The sequence below is a fragment of the Perognathus longimembris genome, chromosome 17 (assembly GCF_023159225.1).
Source record: "Perognathus longimembris pacificus isolate PPM17 chromosome 17, ASM2315922v1, whole genome shotgun sequence".
Lineage (NCBI taxonomy): Eukaryota > Metazoa > Chordata > Mammalia > Rodentia > Heteromyidae > Perognathus > Perognathus longimembris.
In genome coordinates this window covers 33756243-33774460 of record NC_063177.1, presented here as the reverse complement: position 1 = coordinate 33774460, position 18218 = coordinate 33756243, and the positions used below count along the sequence as shown (strand labels likewise).

Here is an 18218-nt window from a genome sequence, read left to right as displayed (position 1 = left end):
CAGTGGCTCATGCCTGTAATCCTAGCTACTTAGCAAGCTGAGATCTGAAGATCGCGTTTCAAAGCCAGCCAGGAAGGTCTGCGAGATTCTCATCTCCAAGCTAGAAATGGAGTTGTGGTTCAAGTGGCAGGCTGCCAGCCTTGAGCACAGAGACCAGCTTCCAGACTCTGAGTTCAAGCCCAGGACCAGCACCGAACAACAACCAAAATTCCCACTTCTTTATGGAACTGAGGAATGTGGGCTAAGGGTGGCAGCTTGGAAGGAAAGAAAGATGCCACCTGCTCAGACCAACACCACTTGGCTTTCTGTCATAACAACTCTACACAGCAAATGCCAATGAGTTAATGGAGCAGGAATGGTGCTGAAGGGGGTAGGGAGGAGGCGTGGCTTGAAGTTGCCAGGTCTGGTAAGGACCTCCTGCAACCTTCAGGTGAGACAGGAGAGGAAAAGGAGGTTTGGAGAGAGAGAAGGCAGGGAACTCCTTGAGTTGGAGGGAGCAGAGCTCAGTGTCCCCTCAAGGAGGCTTGAAGAGGCCAGCAGGGGGACCCTAGCAGACCCCAGGGATGTGTCTTCCCTCTGCTTTCCCCTGTCACTAAACGAGGAGGAGGAGGGCATGGTGGAAGCATTGGAACTGCCTCCCTTTTCCTGTTGAGGAGGCAGGGGAAGGGTTAACTCATTTCAGCGTGGGAGTGGGTCCGATCCAGATCTATACCTCCGGGGCCACCACCGGCAGGCAGGTGGGTGGCCACCTCTGAAAGCACCGCCTGCTGGCCACAGGAAGGGGTTAACGCACCGCCTTGCCCTGCGTCCTCCTGTGTCCTGTTACTGCTGAGGCAGACCTGCCCTGCCAGCTGAGCAACTTTCCCCGGAGTGTGTGCCGGCTGGCTGCGGGAGTCCAGCCCTGCTGCAGGACCCCACATTGCCCTTGTGAGGGGTCCCACCTCCCTGTAGAGGTCTCCAGGACCGGGGTCCACGGTGCATGGCTCTGGACCTGCTCCCGAGGCTGTGCTGTCCCCCTGCCACGCGGGTCAGAGGGTCACTGCAGAGGCTGCTTGGGCTGGGGCAGAGGGAGCCCGCGCCGGAGGTAAGCTCTCTCCCAGGGCACCTTGGGGTGGTGGCATCTTACATGGAAGGTCAGGAGACAAAGAGTGGGCTGGGGGCAGGTGAAATGCGGGGCTGGGCTGTGGAGGACTTAAAGGCTTCTTAGCTGAGTCCTTTCCTCCCTCTCTGACATCTCCAGAAAGGAACTTAGCATCTTGGGTGGCACTTAGCATCTTTGGTGCCAGTCCTCAGTGTATCTGCTGCCCCCTCTTCCCCAGCCCCATTGAGCCCTGCTTCCCCCCTGCACATGAAGCTCAGAGCAGCCGGCAGAAGCTTGGGGTTAGCAAGATTCCCTGCCAGCAGCAGAAAGGGCACTGCCACTCCCCCCACTGTGTGCACTGGACCTGGTAGAGGGCAGAGGACGGGGTGGGGGATGCTGGTAGGTGGGGGTGCACACGAGACTTTGGCAAACTCGTGCACATGACTGGACAGAGCTGGGTTCTTTTTGTCTCTCTGAACCATGACTCTGGGGATGTCATCCGCTTGCTCCAAGCTGACTTTGGGGGATCGCTCTAGCTCTCCCCCATCCTCCCACTGTCTGTCCAATCTGTGGGGCACTGAAAAGAAAACCTCCATACAGTGTTCCCCACTTCCCAAGTTCTCATTGAGACCACCTTGTGTACCGGAGGCATAGAGTTTATACTCAGCCCCCTCCCCCCAGCCCAGTGGTCCTCCGCTGGGACCCCTGCCTCCAGCCTTCTCCCCATCTCTAAAGTGGCCTCTCAGAACCTGGCTTCTCAATGTCCTTCCTTCCACCTGACAGGGGCTGGCTCAAGGTCACTGCAGTAATTCCATACCGACTGCCTGGGGCTGCCGCTGCTGCTACTGCCGCCGCCACCGCCTTATCGGCAGCTGGGTTTGTGTTTCACTCCCTTTTATTCCTGAGCATATTGTGTTCGATAAAAAACCCCTTTGCTTGTAACACGCCTGGCAGGGCTCCCAGAGCCCGCTCCGCTCCCGCCTTCCTTCCTCTCCTCCCCCACTTTTCCTTCCTACCTTGGCCCCTCAAACTCCATGGCTCCTCCCTGTTTCTGATGCTTCCCTTCTCCTAGCTTGGGCAGAGAGGTGCAGAGGATGACCACCTTCTTTTGATAAGCAAGGTCCAGGAAGAGACCCCAGGCCCACACAGAGGGGCCCCCCTCCCACGAAGGCCAGTGTCTCCACCCAGGAAGACCCGCCCACCCGGGCAGCCAGGCCCTGCCAGGGCTCTGGTGGAGTCAGGATTACCGACTGGTTCTGCTAGTTCCAGAGGCCAGCAGGGAGGGGCATACATGGGGCGGGCTTCATGCACAACTATTCCCGAATTGACTGTGCCACTACAAGCCTCCCTCCCACCCAGGGGGTGAAGACAGGTCTGAGTCACATCCAGGGGGAAGGGCGGGAGTTAAACAAGTTGTGGCTGTGGCATCTTCCACAAAAGGTCTGCCACTGGCTGGCTGGAAAGACAGACAGCAAACAGAAGGTAGGCAGCGCTTGGGGCCAGGTGCATTCCTAGGCTCCTGGGCCTCCCCAGGGGATCCTAGGCTCCTGGGCCCTGGGGGAGGGAAGGGGAGAACCTGCCAAGGCTTGTGAGGGGTGGCTTTGAACATAGCCTGGCTGGCTATCTTTGGATCGTTTGATGTGCTGGAAGGAGAGTGGTGGTGGGGCCTTCCAAGCAGGACAAGCCTTCTGATTCCTGTTCCCTGCCTCCTGGCTGCCGGCAGTAGAGGCACAGTTCAGTAGGGGCAGAAGAGAGGTACCGGCGAGTGAGCTCTTCACTGGTGTGGGGTTTCCTGTGGGGAGCAGTGTCGCTCAGGCGTGCCAGCGTGCCTGGGCTCATATATACAGCCAGGTGCAGAGCCATGGCCACGGCATGACATGGGCTTTGGCTTTCTGGTGGGGACTTGGGAGGGCTCTTCTCTGGGGCCTGGTCCTGAGGCCAGGGGAAGGAGATGAGCAGGCCTTGATTCTCCTCCCAGACTATCAAGTGTCTGCCATGTGCTTGAGCCTTGGGGATCTGTCCTGCCCTCTGTGAACTTCTTATTCTGCCTGAGACCCTGGGGCTGGGGCACGGAAGTAATGGTCACACTAGGTGACACTGACAAGAAGTATTGGGTGAGTCTGGTGGAGATCTAGGTGTCAGTCCCAACCCTGCCACCTACATTCCACGCGACATGGCAGGTTGCTGTGCCCCACCGGCCTCAATGCTCTTGTGTGTGCCTGTGGGTGGTTGGGTGGTGGAGTCTGGGTCTCTGCCAGGCAGGCTTCCCTACAGGTTCCTTGCTTTGCTCCTGGCCTTGATGGTTTCCTCCACTTCCTCATCTTTCCTTAGAGTCTCTCATCTCCCCTCAGCCACCACCTCCTCCAGGAAGTCTCCCCTGGCTTTCTTCCCTCCTGTCTTCTGTGTCTCTTGACACACTAATGCTGGGCTGTGATGATCTGTACACCGTCAGCTAGATGGGGTGGGTCAAGCATGTGGCCTGAGACTGGCTTAGTGCCTGACTCAGAAAAGGTCCCCGGGAAATAGGCACTGAATGAATCTTACTATAAAAATTAGCCATATGAGGAAAGAGGAGAGTGAATGGAGGTGTTAGAAAAGTCCCAACAGAAATGAAGAAATAGTCCCAGCAGGAGCAAGGTGGGTATTCCTGGCAATCACATGAGGCTCCTTGATGAGCCATGAGCTCATGTAGGGAGGCTTGGGGCTACCCCGACCCCCGCTCAACTGCTTTGTGATATTGAGCCAATCATTGAATCCATCCCTGATTCTTACTGCCCCCATCTGTGGGTGGAGGGGGTGACTATAGCATCTTGGGGCCCACAAGAGCAGGGGAGCTAGCCCTGCCTGAGTAACGTAAGAAAAATAAGAGCTAGGCACCAGTGGCTCATCCCTGCAATCCTAGCTACTGAGGAGTCCCAGTCAGGGCAGGAAAGTCTATGATACTCTTATGTCCAATAAACTACCAAAAAAAGGCTGGAAGTAGGGATGTGGCTCAAATGGTGGAGCACTAACTTTGAGCAAAAGCAGCTCAGGGACGATGCCCAGGCCCTGAGTTCAAACCCTGAGGCTGGCACACACACACACAAATAAAAGTGTCCATTGAAGGCTGCTCCTGGCAGCAGAGACCCCTTAGGCCAGGCCTTAGCCAGTTGGTGGCTGAGCACCTAGCGAGGTGGTCTATGGTCCCTGAGTCCCAGACCCTTTCTTCTTCAGCCCCATGTGGAAGCCAAGGACAGAGCCGCCCTGCTGAGCGCACGGCGGCCCACCCTTCGAGACAGTGACCTCAAGACGACGGTGGCGCTCGGCCCTCCACCTCCGCCGGGGGCGGGGGCCACCTACCGCCAAGTCCCCAGCCATGACCACCTCAGCCCTCCGACGCCAGGTGAAGAATATTGTACACAACTACTCTGAGGCCGAGATCAAAGTGCGTGAGGCCACCAGCAATGACCCTTGGGGGCCCCCGAGCTCGCTCATGTCGGAGATTGCAGACCTGACCTTCAACACAGTGGCCTTTGCTGAGGTCATGGGCATGCTGTGGCGGCGCCTCAATGACAGCGGCAAGAACTGGAGGCACGTGTACAAGGCGCTGACGCTGCTGGACTATCTGCTCAAGACGGGCTCTGAGCGTGTGGCCCACCAGTGCCGGGAGAACCTCTACACCATCCAGACACTCAAGGACTTCCAGCACATTGACCGGGATGGCAAGGACCAAGGTGTCAACGTGCGTGAGAAAGTCAAGCAGGTGATGGCTCTGCTCAAGGATGAGGAACGCCTGCGGCAGGAGCGAACACATGCCCTCAAGACCAAGGAGCGCATGGCACTGGAAGGCATGGGCATTGGCAGTGGACAAATGGGCTTCAGCCGCCGCTACGGAGATGATAGCCGTTCTCGGGGTTCCCCATCTTCTTATACCTGTGAGTGAACCTCCTAGATGGGACTGGGAAAGGGAGGTGACCCTGAGGGTTCCCCCCCCCCCCGCCTGCCCCAAGAAGTCATTATCAGATACTAACCTGATAATGCTCTAAGGATTCAGTGAGATGAGGAAGGTAATGGAGCCTGGCACAGAGTGGGTGCTCAGCAAATCAGCTGAAACCATATTCTTAGTGTCCTAGTCATCATTATTGTCAGTGTGCTATTGATAGAGTGGTGTGGTAGTAGAAAGTGAGGGTTCTGAACACAGAGACCATTCTTTCTGCTTCCTTTAAGCTGTGTGACGTGGGCAACTAGCTCATTGGACTTCAGTTCCCTCATCTATAAAATGGGGTTCATTTCACCTGGTGAGACCAGGCCCAAGTCCTCAACCCTGTCCAGGCACATGGCATATAGTGTTAATATCCCCACTCTAGGGCACTCCCTAGAAAACAGGGCACCATCACTGGGAAGTTCCTGATTAGGCCCAGGATAGTGGCCTCCTTAGCCTGAGAACCCCAGAATGGCCCTCCTTCCATAAAGCCTGTGAGAGCTTGCCCAAGGCTCTGAGGCAGAGACCCTGTTTAGTTTTTAAAATTTTTGTTTCTTTGTTGCCAGTCCTGGGGCTTGAACTCAGGGCCTCAAGTTGCTATCCCTGAGCTTTTTTTTTTTTTTTTTTGGCCAGTCCTGGGCCTTGGACTCAGGGCCTGAGCACTGTCCCTGGCTTCTTCCCGCTCAAGGCTAGCACTCTGCCACTTGAGCCACAGCGCCGCTTCTGGCCGTTTTCTGTATATGTGGTGCTGGGGAATCGAACCTAGGGCCTCATGTATCCGAGGCAGGCACTCTTGCCACTAGGCTATATCCCCAGCCCCTATCCCTGAGCTTTTTGCTTAAGGCTAGTGCTCTACCACTTTGAGTTATAGTGCCACTTCCCGCTTTTTTGGTAGTTTAGGGGAGATAAGAGTCTCATGGACTTTTCTGCCTTGGCTGGCTTCAAACTACAATCCTCAGATCTCAGCCACTTGAGTATCTAGGATTATAAGCATGAGCCACTGGCACCCAGTGGCCATGTTTAAGTAAGTTCACCCCTTATCTGCCTTCCCCCCAAACAGGATGGGATTCAGCTAGAAGAGTCCAAGAGCTAGAGTCAGGAGGCCTGGATTAAATCCTGGCCCAGCATTCCCCATTCCCTTGAGCTCTCTGCCACCTGTCAAGGGAGCCATTGTGTCTGCACCACTGAGTGGAACAGGAAATCTATATGAGGTCCCCAGCACACTGCCTGGCTTGCTGGTATCTTTGATGGCCTCGGTTTCCCTCTGTGAGCCCCACATTTCCTGGCAGGTTGAGGGGAGGGCCAGTGGGTACTTGTGGTCACTAGAGGGTACGATGCTTGTTGCAGCTGCTTCCTCATCCCCCCGCTATGCCTCGGACCTGGAACATGCACGACCTCAGACATCAGGAGAAGAGGAGCTGCAGCTGCAGCTGGCCCTGGCCATGAGCCGAGAAGAGGCAGAGAAGGTAAGGCCTGTGGCTGCACCTAGTAGACTACAGAGGACAAAGAGGGGCCAGGTTGCTCCATCGCCTTGACTTCGGCTTCTCAGATAACAGAGGGGATCTGTGTCCTTAGGGTTTCACCCAGGCAGGGACTGCCTTTCACCTCCAAGGGTCTCTGGCATTGAGTGTTGGTTGGGGGTACACAGTGTGTCTTTGGGACAGGTCCTGCTACCTCCTCCTGGTTGGTGAGGGACATGATGGAAACATTCCTAAGGAAGTTGAGGATTACTGCTCTTCCATCAGCTGTCCTACTTTTAGGGGTGGGGATGGGGGACAGGGACAGAACCTCTAATATCCTTTTCTTTGATATTACCTCTGGGAATCTGGTCAGACTGGGCAGGAAGCAGCTGAGCCTCACATGTCGGTACTAGGGGAACTCTCAGCACCAGGAAGAAAAGACCCAGCTTCCGGCTACTTAAACTGCACTGTAGACTCCATGCAAGGGATCCCTCTCCTCACCCCCAGTGGGGAATTTCTAGAAGTCTTTCCACCTCTGTTCCCTGGGCAGGGCTGCCCTGCCTCTCTGATGCAGGGGTGGGAGCTCTGGGCCAAATTCACCCCCTCTTTTCCTCCCTCGCAGCCAGTCCCCCCAGCCTCCCACAGGGATGAGGACCTACAGCTGCAGCTGGCTCTGCGCCTGAGCCAGCAGGAGCATGAGAAGGTAGTGAGTAGGCCGAACTGCCTGGGATGCAGGTGCTGCTGCTCGTATCTGTGCTGGTGAAGGCGCTGGGGTACACTAACCAGCTTCTCTACTGCTCTAACTTCGGTGCCTCCCACACTGCTCTCTTCTGGACCCCAGCCTTGGGGTTCAGGTCCCCCTCAAGTCCTTTTTGTCCTCTGGGTCTCCTACAGGAGGTGAAGTCCTGGAGAGGAAATGACTCCCCAGTGGCCAATGGTGCAGAGGTTACCTTCCGCCGTTGTCGAGACAAAGAACCTGGGAGAGAAGAAAGGAAGGAAGAGGAGAAGCTAAAAGACAGCCAGGTAGGGAACATGCCAGGATGCGTGGGCTAGACAGGTCTAGGAGGTAATTGTGTCGGCATTTGTGAAGCGTGCACAACAGTGCTTAGTGTAGAGCAAGCACTACTTAAAGGTTTATTGAAGGGAAATGGGGGTGATGGCAGCTAGCAGCCCCTGGTCCCTTGGAATGAGATGGAGTCAGACTGTAAACTGGGATATTAGAGTCCTGATAGAGCCCTCTGGTCTTGCTGCCACTTACTTTATGATTTGGGACATGTCTCCAGCCTCTGTTTTCCTCTTTTGCACAGCTCTGGCACCCTAGGATGGTGAGCGTGTGGATCAACACTACAGGCTGGCCAGGTGTCAGTGGCTCACACTTGTAATTCTAGCTACTCAGGAGGCTGAGATCTGGAGGATTGCAGTTTGAGGCCAGCCTGTGCAGGGGGAAAAAGTTTACTAGATTCTATATCTTTCAGAATAATTAGCAAAAAGCAGGCTCAAGTAGTTGATAGCCAGCTGAGAGAATGTAAGGCTGAGTTCAAGAGCACGTGTGCAGCAAGCTCAAGTTCCTAAGTTCAAACCCCAGTACTTCCCCTTACTACCCCCACCTCAAAAAAATAGACTAGGGGCTGGCACAGATACAAGTGCTGACATCTTGGGCTCCCTGGGAGAGGGAGAGGATAGCCACTGAGAACAAGATTGTCTTCTAAAGCTGATCACGCTGCCCTGGTGCCTCTGCCCCCTTCCTGCCCATGTTCACTGTGGCCAGTTTCACCCTGGACAGTGACCTAGGGAGGTAGGCTTGTTGTTCCAACTCCACCTGTGTCCTTATTCCCCCTTTCTCCTGGCCTGGGGTCTATTCTAGCTCTGCCTCTCCCCAGTCGTGTGACTTCAGGCAAAGTGTGTCCCCATTCTGGGCCTCAACTGTTTCACCTGTAAACTCTACCTGCCTCATGGGGTTGTTATGAAAAGCAGGGACTGAATAAATGAGGAAGCGTTTTATACACTGGAAGCACTGTCCGGGATCATTATGAGATGTTTATGAAATGAATAAAGGAGGGAATGAACTGGAGTCAGGCTGCAGGTCAGGGCCTGCCCTCCCTCTGGCCCAGCCCACTTCTGAGCCACGACTGCCTCTCCCCTCTACAGTCCTCCATCCTGGACTTGGCCGACATCTTCGTACCTGCCCCGGCCCCGCCCTCCACACACTGCTCTGCTGACCCATGGGACATCCCAGGTGGGCACGCAGGGCTGCAAGGGGCTCCCAGCCTGGCCCCAAAGAGCCCCTTCTTTCCAGCACCTGCCTACAGAGCACTCTTCCCCCCCACCCCCTAAGTAAATGAGGATCACTGGACAAGTGCTTACCTCCCAAGACTCAGCTGCCCCTGGGACATGGCTGTGGTATTGAGGGTTAGGATGTAGCCTCTGGTGGCCTTCCCCAGCCCAGCCCTGATGCTGCCTGGGCCTGAGGTTCCAGGCTTCTGGGATAACTGTTGAATTGGGGCTCTAGCTTGCTGTGTGGTCCCAAGTTTGCATCCCACCTATGAAATGTACCCCTATACATCCTAACCTGGGCTAGGTCCCTGGGAAGGTTCTGGACAGGGATCTGGTAGGCCTGGGGTCATGGCTTTATTGTTCCCATTCCAGGTCTCAGGCCAAGCACAGAGCCCAGTGGCTCATCCTGGGGACCCTCTGCAGACCCCTGGTCTCCAGTCCCCTCAGGAAATGCCCGAAGCCAGCCTTGGGACCTGCTTCCTACACTCTCCTCCTCTGAGCCCTGGGGCAGGACCCCAGTGCTGTCTGCCGGACCCCCTCCCACAGATCCCTGGGCACCAAACTCCCCCCACCACAAACTCCCCAGTGCTGGGGCTGACCCGTGGGGGGCCTCCGTGGAGACATCTAACACACCTGGTAAGTGGAGGGCAGAGGGTGTGTGAGAGACTAGGGGTGTCTGAGTCCCCCTCCCTTCCTGCCAAGGGGCAACAGGTGATGCCTGGGCCTGGAGGGCCCCTTCCTGGGTCAGAGGTCATCCCTTTCTGCCAGTTCATCCAATCACCTTCTTCCTCCTTGGCTAGGTCTAGGTGGTACTTCAACCTTCCCTCTTGCCAAACCTCCGGATTCTGCAGACACCAAGCAAGAGCTGGAGTGTGCCCAGGCTTTGCCCTCAGGGAAGCCCAGCAGTCCCGTGGGTGAGCAGAAGGCTCAAGGAGGGAAGGTTCCTAGCATGGGCCTCTGGGCCCATCTGTCCATGTGATGGCCTGACCCTCCCCACCAGCAGTGAGCATGCCTTATCTCTTCCAGAGCTGGATCTGTTTGGAGACCCCAGCCCCAAGCAAAACGGCACCAAGGAGCCAGACACCTTTGACCTGGGCGCGCTGGGAGAGACATTAACCCAGCCCAGCAAGGAGGCTCGCCCCTGCCGAACCCCAGAATCCTTCCTAGGCCCTTCGGCCTCCTCCTTGGTCAACCTTGACTCCCTGATCAAGGCGCCCCAGGCTGTAAAGACCCGGAACCCCTTCCTGACAGGTAAGGACCTCCACCCCCACCCCTGCGCCTCTGCACTGGTGTCCCTTGCTGTCACTGCGCTCCCATCACACCCTGCCGGGTCCCACAATCTGGTCAGATTCTAAGACACCCCCCCCCACCACCCGTCTTCTCTCCCGTCCGCAGGTCTCAGCGCTTCCCCCACCAACCCATTTGGCGTGGGCGAGCTGGGCAGGCCAACCTTGAACCAGATGCGCGCGGGATCACCCGCACTGGGCCTAGCGGCTGCCCCAGGCTCCATGACCTACAGCACCTCCCTGCCCCTGCCGCTCAGCAGCGTGCCGGCCGGCATGGGCCTCCCTGCCTCGGTCAGCGTCTTCCCGCAGGCTGGTACCTTCACCACGCAGCCCCCCAGCCTGCCGCAGCCGCTGCTGCCCACGTCCGGCTCTGCAGGGCCTCTGCTCCCTGCCCCACAAGCCGGCACCAACCCCTTCCTTTGAGCCGTCCTTCACCCCTTAAGCCAGGGCCCGCACCCTCAGGTCCTCCGGCTGGCCGGGCTGGGTTGGCAGTCCTGCAGGTTGAGCAACGGATCCAGGCTTCCACCAAGCTTGGACAGCTCCTGAAGCTAGAGACTGAAGACCTCCAGGGGTCTGAGACCACACCCCTACAATAAAGACTGGAACTCATGTCCTCAGGTCCTACCAAGTGGACTTTTTGCAGGCTGTGGCAGCTGGGCCTGGATCGCTGGCTGCGGGAGAAATTTTTACTGTTTAACAGTCTGGGGATGCAGAAATACCTCTATTTCCATCACAGCTTCTCAACCCCCAGCCCTATCACCCGTTCTCCAAGCACCTTCCAGATGCTTCCAAGCTGTCACTCATTCCACTCATTTATCACACATAGGCCCTGGAATGATCCCAATAGCCCCCAGCCTCCAACAGGACCAATCTGCTCCTATTTATTGTACTTTAAAAAAAAAAATGTCAGTACTGGGGCTTGAAATCAGGGCCTGGGCTCTGTCCCTTTGCTTTTATTATTCTTTTTTCAAAGCTTACATTCTTCCACTTGAGCCACAGCTCCACTTCTGGCTTTTAGGTAGTTAATTGGAGTTAAGAGTCTCATGAACTTTTCTTTCTGAACTGCAGTCCTCAGCTCTCAGCCTCCTGAGCAGCTAGCATTACAGATGTGAGCCACTGGTGACCAGGCTGGTGTGCACTTTTCAATGTGCTGAGCATTTTAGGCAGATAATTTAATCATTTCAACAACAAGCCTCTAAGGGAGACACTATTGTTACTCCCTGACTCAGGACTGGCTACACATTTTGTATGGCCAAGTGGCTTTTTGTCCACTGCTTAAGGTAAGAATCTCAAAACAGGGACAGCATAGTGTCAAGCCAAGCACATAGCCATCCCAAGCGCAGTGGCGCAGATCTCTCTGTCTCTTTTTCTCTCTCCCCTCTTTCTCCAGCTCAGGCTTTGTAGTGGAAGTGAAGTGGCATGCTCAGAACTAGGGTGGCATGGGACTGGGATTCAGATTAGACAGTCTGGCTCCATAGCCCAGAGCTCCCAGGCTAGGGCCCAGATTCAATTCAGCAAATATTGACTGACTGCTACAAAGTGCTGGGCTGGCCTGAGAGGGATTCAAACTGCTGAGCTCACAGCCTCCAGGAGTTCAGAGCAAGGTGGGGGGCAGGCAGGCAAGCTAGGGGCACGTGGCACAAGGAGGAGAGGGGGAGCAGCCTGGCCAGGTGCAGGAGCCCCCATGCTTCTTCCTTCTACGGACTCACCTGACAACCAGTTCTCCCTCCTCCCCCTTCCCCTTCTCTGAAGGCCACTAGGTCCAATTCACTTCCATTCATTATCTTCTGTGCTCAGGGTCTGGCCCTACATGGGGCCTGCTGCTGCCCCTCCTTTTTGGGGACATGGAGGGCAAAGGCCTTCCATAGGCCAGAAGCACCAAAGTGGGGGGGGGGGGGCACGTCACATCCTGGGCAGGGCTGGGGAGGAGCTACTGCTTAGACCAGACTGGCTAGATTTCCTATATAGGAGTCAGGCCAATGTGGCAAACTCTTGCTCCAAGGTTTGAACTTACTGACAATTGCTTCCTAATAGGTGGTTATGCTCTCTGACCTTGAGTAAATGACTCCACCTGGCTGTGTCGTGCCTCTGTTTCCTTGTTAAATTGGATCAGGAATGTCTTCCTTATGGGGTGTTATATGGTGCTCCTCTGCTAGTGTCCATTTGCCGAGCAGTCTCCTGTCAGGCTCCATCTTGCTTGCTCAGGATTCCTCTTTGTGCTTACCTCACTCTCCCTGGGGGCTCCCTAGGGGGCTGCTTCCGCCTCTGTCTCAGTCTCTGAGATATTGGCAGCCTGGCTTCCAAGATGCTTTGGACCACCTTCCTCCAGGGAGACCGGGAGCCTGGCACTCTGCCCGGCCTAGGGCTGCCACTCCTCATTCTTGGGATGCTTTTCCCCTGGCTCAGTGTTCTCCCCCGCCCAGCTTCTACCTCATTCCAGTTCCACCTGACTTCCTGATCCCAGAGCTTGACCTCCCAGCTCCTTGACTTCCCAGTTGCCCTGGTCCATGGCTACCTGCAGTCTCTCATCACCCCAATTCCTCCATACTCAATGCTGGCTTCCTGCTCTGGAGGAGCTGGAAGTGCACCAAGTACCCTCACATCAAGCACCCATCCACCCCTCCTTAGCCCCACTCCTCTCTAAGCAGCATCCACTCACAGCTAGACATTGCTCGGGCATCACTGGGCCAAGCCCATATAGGGTTATGAGTTGCTGAAGCCAAGGGCCTTTCCTGGCCATCCTAGTCAGCATATATGTATGCCTCAGACTTAAGTGTGTTTGTGTGTATGTGTGTGTGTGTGTGTGTATGTGTGTGCTAGTACTAGGACTTGAATTCAGGGCCAGCTTTTGTGTTCACAACTGGTACTCTACCACTTTAGCCTGGCTCGTTTCTTGGCTTATTGAGGCTGAAGTCTTGAGGACTTTTCTGCTTAGCCTGGCTTCCAATCAGGTCCTCCAGGCCTCAGGCTCCTGAGTAGCTTGGATCACAGGCATGAGCCACTGGCACTGTTCACTTTGCAAGCTCAGGAACTTCCCTAGTCTTACACACTCTGCCCAGCCGCTGGCTTGGCTTTCTCATGTCCACAAACCTGGATATGAGCCCTCGTCTCCATTCCAGCTTCCCTGCGCTGCCTCCTTGATGGACTCCTCACACCTAAGACCCTCATTTGTTTTCCTTGACAGTCTCCCCTCCATGCCCCCAAGCCTTACCATCCCCCCCACCACATGCACATCTCAAAAGTAGTTACCTCCCCAAATATATAAGGAACTCAAAAAATCACCCTCCAAAAGGAATAAAACAATCAATAAGTGGTCAAGGGAGTTTGAGAGACTTCTCAGAAGTATGAATGGCAAATATACACATGAAGAAATGCTCAACATCCCTGGCCATAAAGGAAATGCAAATCAAAAGATTCCATCTCACCCCACTTAGATTGGCTAATATAAAAAATACGAACAATAACGTATTAGCAAGGATGTTTTTATGCTGCTGGTAGGAATGTAAACTAGTACAACTACTCTGGAAGGCAGTTTGGAGAGTCCTCAAAAAAACCAAACACAGAACTTCCCTATGACCCAGCCATACCACTCTTGGGTATCTACCCAGAGCAGGGCACCTACAAGCCAGGATATGGTGAAGATACTTGTGCACCCATGTTTGTTGCTGCACTATTCATAATAGCTAAGTCATAGAAACAGTCCAGATGCCCTACAACAGATGAGTGGATAGATCAAATGTGGTACTTATACACAATGGAATATTTATCCATTAGAAAGAGTAAGATTAGGTCATTTGCAGGGAAATAGATGGACCTAGACCAACTCATCTTAAGTGAGGTAAGCCAAGCCCAGAGAGACAAACAGTACATGGTTTCCATAATGCAGGAAAGCCAGACCTAAAATATAACTGAGTACAATGACCTATACAGGATTCTAGGTATTCACACATGAACAGTCAGACTAAAGGAGGGTACCCTAAGAGAGAAACCCAAAGGTGTACCTTCTCTTAACATTTAAAATACTACTGATTGACATGAATTCCAGGAAATGGAAACATGAGGTTTTTGTTGGTAGTGGTGGTGATAACATTTGTTTTTGTCTTTTTTTTTTTTAGGGAAGGTACAGAGAAGGAGGGAGAAAGGATAAACAAATGCAATCATGCTATTCAGTATACAGAATGTAGAAAACAAGCTATAACTTATGGGTAGGGATGGGAAAGGGAAATGGGAAAGCGAAGGAAAGGGTGACATTGTCCAAAAAACAGTAATGTGTTCATTACCTGGCTAGTGAAATGATAACCTCTCTGTATATCAGCTTAATAATAACAATAAAATTATTTATTAAAAACTAGTTAGCTCGTGACTGTTGCCCCTGTCCTCTTCAAAGAATAGCAGAATAGTCCTGTATGCTGTTGTCTTTTTTTTTTTTTTTTTTTTTTGGCCAGTCCTGGGACTGAGACTCAGGGCCTGAGCACTATCCATGGCTTCTTTTTGCTCAAGGCTAGCACTCTGCCACTTGAGCCACAGCGCCACTTCCAGCCTTTTCTGTTTATGCAGTACTGAGGAATCAAACCCAGGCCTTCATGCATGGTAGGCAAGACTCTACTACTTAAGCCACATTCCCAGTCCGTGCCATTGTTCTTGACACTGCTCTTTCTCCTCCCAAGAAGTCCAGCTGTCTCCTCACTGTCCTCCATTCCAGTTCTCTCTGTAGGTACCCTGGTCCCCATACCACTGTGGCCCCACTACCATTTTATCCATCCTTTCCTCTCTCTATTCCATTTCCTCCTGGAAGTTGGCAGGCTCTTTCCAATGTGCAGACCCTCGGGGCCTTTCTCTTCACTAAGATCACCAATAGTTTCCTTCTATTCTCATCCAATATCCCCTTGTCTATGCTGGGCATAGTGATAACCTGCCTGTAGTTCCAGCACTCGGGAAGCTGAGACAGGAAGATCATAAGCTCTAAAGGCCAGCCTGAACTCCACAGTGGGACCCTGTCTCAAACTAAACAAGCAGGGGGTAATATTGATCCACATGCCTTGTATGTGAAAACTGATTGGTTGAAATTGCAACATCTTTGCACACCTATTAAAAATAGTGAAAATATAATTTAAACAATAAATAAGTAAACAAAAATAGCCCTGTTAGACTGAGGAAAGCACACAGCAGGAGGCAGCTCAACGTCAACACAGGTTTTATTCACAAGGAAAAAGAAGGGGACAGACTCCAGTAGAAGTTGGCACTCAATGCTTATAGAGTGGGGGCTTTTATGATTGGCCAGCAGAAAAGTAATGAGAGGGCTAACCAGGCAGGGGACATTTTTGTGGTTTGGGTACATGGCAGGTTGCTAGGGGGCATTAAGGATGTATCTCTTCACCAGGCCAAGTAGCATAAGCTGACGAGGAAGAATTATGGTGGTAGAATATTCTAAGTAGGTGGCTAGACCTGGCAGCCAAGCAATTCTAACAATCCCCTTCTTATCACTGGTATGTCCTCCCAGGAAGTGGCTCCCATGGTTTTCCTTGACCTCCTAGCCTTCTTTATTACCTGTCTCCCTTCGTTCTTTGTCATCTAGCCATTTTGGCCTTCTTCAGTTCATTTCTGACTTGCTGATGTATCATAGGGCCCTTGCACATACAGTTTCTGGTACTTATTTATTAATCTATTTATTGGGATGGGTGGTATTGAGAGTTGAACTCAGTGCCTTACATTTACAAAGCAGATACGATCACTTGAGCCACATATCCAACCCTCCTCCTGTCTATTTTTTATTGTTGTTGTTGGTTGTGGGGCTTGACCTCAGGGCCTGGATGCTGTCCCTAAGCCTCTTTGTGCTCAAGGCTAGAGCTCTACTACTTGAGCCACAGCGCAACTTCCAGTTTTTAGTGGTTAATTGGAGATAAAAGTCTCACGGGGACTTTTTTGCCCTGGCTGGCTTCAAACTGCCATCTTCAGATCTCAGCCTCCTAAATAGCTAGGATTACAGGAACCTGGCTTTGTCTACTTTTACACACACACACACACACACACACACACACACACACACACACACACACACACACACACCTGCCCAAGCTCCTTTCTCTTCTCTGTGGCTACTACACAAATGTAGTTTCTTCAGGGAAGAGGCCCCCTTGGTCCCTTCCACCACATCAAGTATCTTGCTGTATATCCACTCATAGTACTTGTCACATTTGTGGACTATTTATTTTATGACTTCAATTAGTCTCTTCTCTCTCTTTCTCCCTCCCTCCCTCTCTCTCTCCCTCCCTCCCTTCCTCCCTTTCCTCCCTCTCCTCCCTCTCTCTTGCCAATCCTGGGGCTTGAACTCAGAACCTGTCCCCGAGCTTCTTTTGCTCAAGGCTACCACTCTACTATTTTGAGCCACAGCGCCTTTTCTGGCCTTTTCTGTTTATGTGGTATTAAGGAATCGAATCCAGGGCTTCATGTGTGTTAGGCAAGCATTCTGCCACTAAGCCACCTTCGCAACCCCTATTTTATTACAATATTTTATTTTTTGGTGACGTTACTGGCTTGAACTCAGAACCTGTGCCTTGTCCTTTAGCTTTTTTACTCAAGATGAGTGTTCTACCACTTTGAGACACTTCTGCCTATTTTGGGTGGTTAATTGGAGATAAGAGTCACATGGACTTTTCCTGATGGGGCTGGCTTTGTTTATTTGTTTTGTTTTTGTTGCCAGTCCCGGGGCATAGACTCAGGGCCTAAGCACTGTCCCTGGCTTCCTTTTGCTCAAGGCTAGCACTCTACCACTTGAGTCACAGCGCCACTCCAGGCTTTTATCTGTATATGTGGTGCTGGGAAATCGAACCCAGAGCTTCCTGTATACGAGGCGAGCACTCTACCACTAGGCCATTTTCCCAGCCCATGGGGCTGGCTTTGAACCACCATCCTCAGATCTCATTCTCCTGAGTAACTAGGATTACAGGCATGAGCCATTGGTGCCCAGTCTGCCTCTGTCTTTCTCAACAGTTTGTGAACAAATCATCTGAGGGGAGGAGCCTTGTCTCTGTGTATCCAATGCCAGGCGCAGTAGCCGGCAGAGCACACTGGATAGAAGTGTATTATGGAACACATGGCGGGACCGGACTCTAGCAATAGTGGGATTGAGATGTGGAGGCAAGACACACAGGGTGGCTTGAGCCTTGCTTCTCACTTGTAAAACGGTGTGAGAAAAAGAGCCGAAGCTCTGAAATCCCACAACTCTAGGACCCCATGTCCCTTTCTGTGGTGAAGGACAGCCTTTCAATTTCAGGGTCTCCTTAAGACCAGCCCAATTTTAGGCATCCACCCTGCCCTCCTGAGCCTGAGCCATCAGCTTGTATTTCCACACTTGGCCGCCGGACGGCGCTCAGAGACCAGCCAGGAAGCTGGAGTCTCAAGAAGGATCGGCCCCTCCAAGCCTCTCACTCAGCCTGCCCGCTGCACTGCCCGACCAGAGTAGCCATACTGGGCATGCAGGCCTGGTGAGAATGAAGCCTCCTGCTGGCCAGAGCTGGCCTGGGCATTGCCACAAGCCCCAGGTACTCCTGGCACTGGTCTGCCGAGCCTGCATGGAACAGCCTTGTGTGCCTGGTCCTGCCTTCACCCTGCCTGACTCAGGGTCTGCTCCTCCACTTGGTCCCCTCTTCTACCCTCCTTTCCAGTCCCCCTTTAGCTTACTCCCATGGACTGCTCTGACACCATCTCCAGGAAGCCTTTCTGGAAGACCATGCTGGGCCCAGAGCCCTTCTCCAACAAGGCCAGTGTCTAGTCACAGCTCTGTATGGCTGTTGGGGCATGTTATTAGTTTGGTAAGCCCCCAGGCTGAAATCCCTGAGATATGTCTGGCCAGTCCCTCGGGTTGTCCTATATGTGTGACCCAACAGAGTGTCCAGTGGGTAGGGGCTGAGCAGAAGTCTGTGTCTACCCATCTCTGCTTGCCCCAGATCCAATTCCTCCCCTCTGGCAGTGGTCACCTTTCAGGCATGCCAGAGACGCCCACAGTGACACCACCATGGGGGAGGGGCCAGGCCAGGGGGCCACAATGAAGCTGGAAGGACCATTCTGCCCATTGTGACCCGCCTTGACTTCACAGTCCATCTGCCCACCGCCAGGTCGAAAAGGTTGGGGGAGACTAACCTGGCAGGGAGCCCCCA

The 18218-nt window shown here is 53.4% G+C and overlaps 1 protein-coding gene across 2 annotated transcripts; it reads left to right on the top strand.

The window, feature by feature from the left end:
• Window positions 1-824: 824 nt before the first annotated feature.
• Epn3 (epsin 3) lies at window positions 825-10523 on the top strand. 2 transcript variants are annotated; one of them, XM_048366088.1, is made up of 10 exons: window positions 825-1084; window positions 4295-4995; window positions 6390-6508; window positions 7125-7205; window positions 7397-7525; window positions 8651-8738; window positions 9149-9412; window positions 9577-9690; window positions 9803-10027; window positions 10172-10523. In XM_048366088.1, exons 2-10 carry the CDS (start codon window positions 4437-4439, stop codon window positions 10483-10485), a joined length of 1893 nt encoding a protein of 630 aa, XP_048222045.1. In that variant the 5' UTR covers window positions 825-1084; window positions 4295-4436; the 3' UTR covers window positions 10486-10523. The 2 variants fall into 2 exon arrangements, with proteins under 2 accessions (XP_048222045.1, XP_048222046.1); XM_048366089.1 differs by lacking the exon at window positions 825-1084 and adding an exon at window positions 1665-2563.
• The last annotated feature ends 7695 nt before the right edge of the window (window positions 10524-18218 follow it).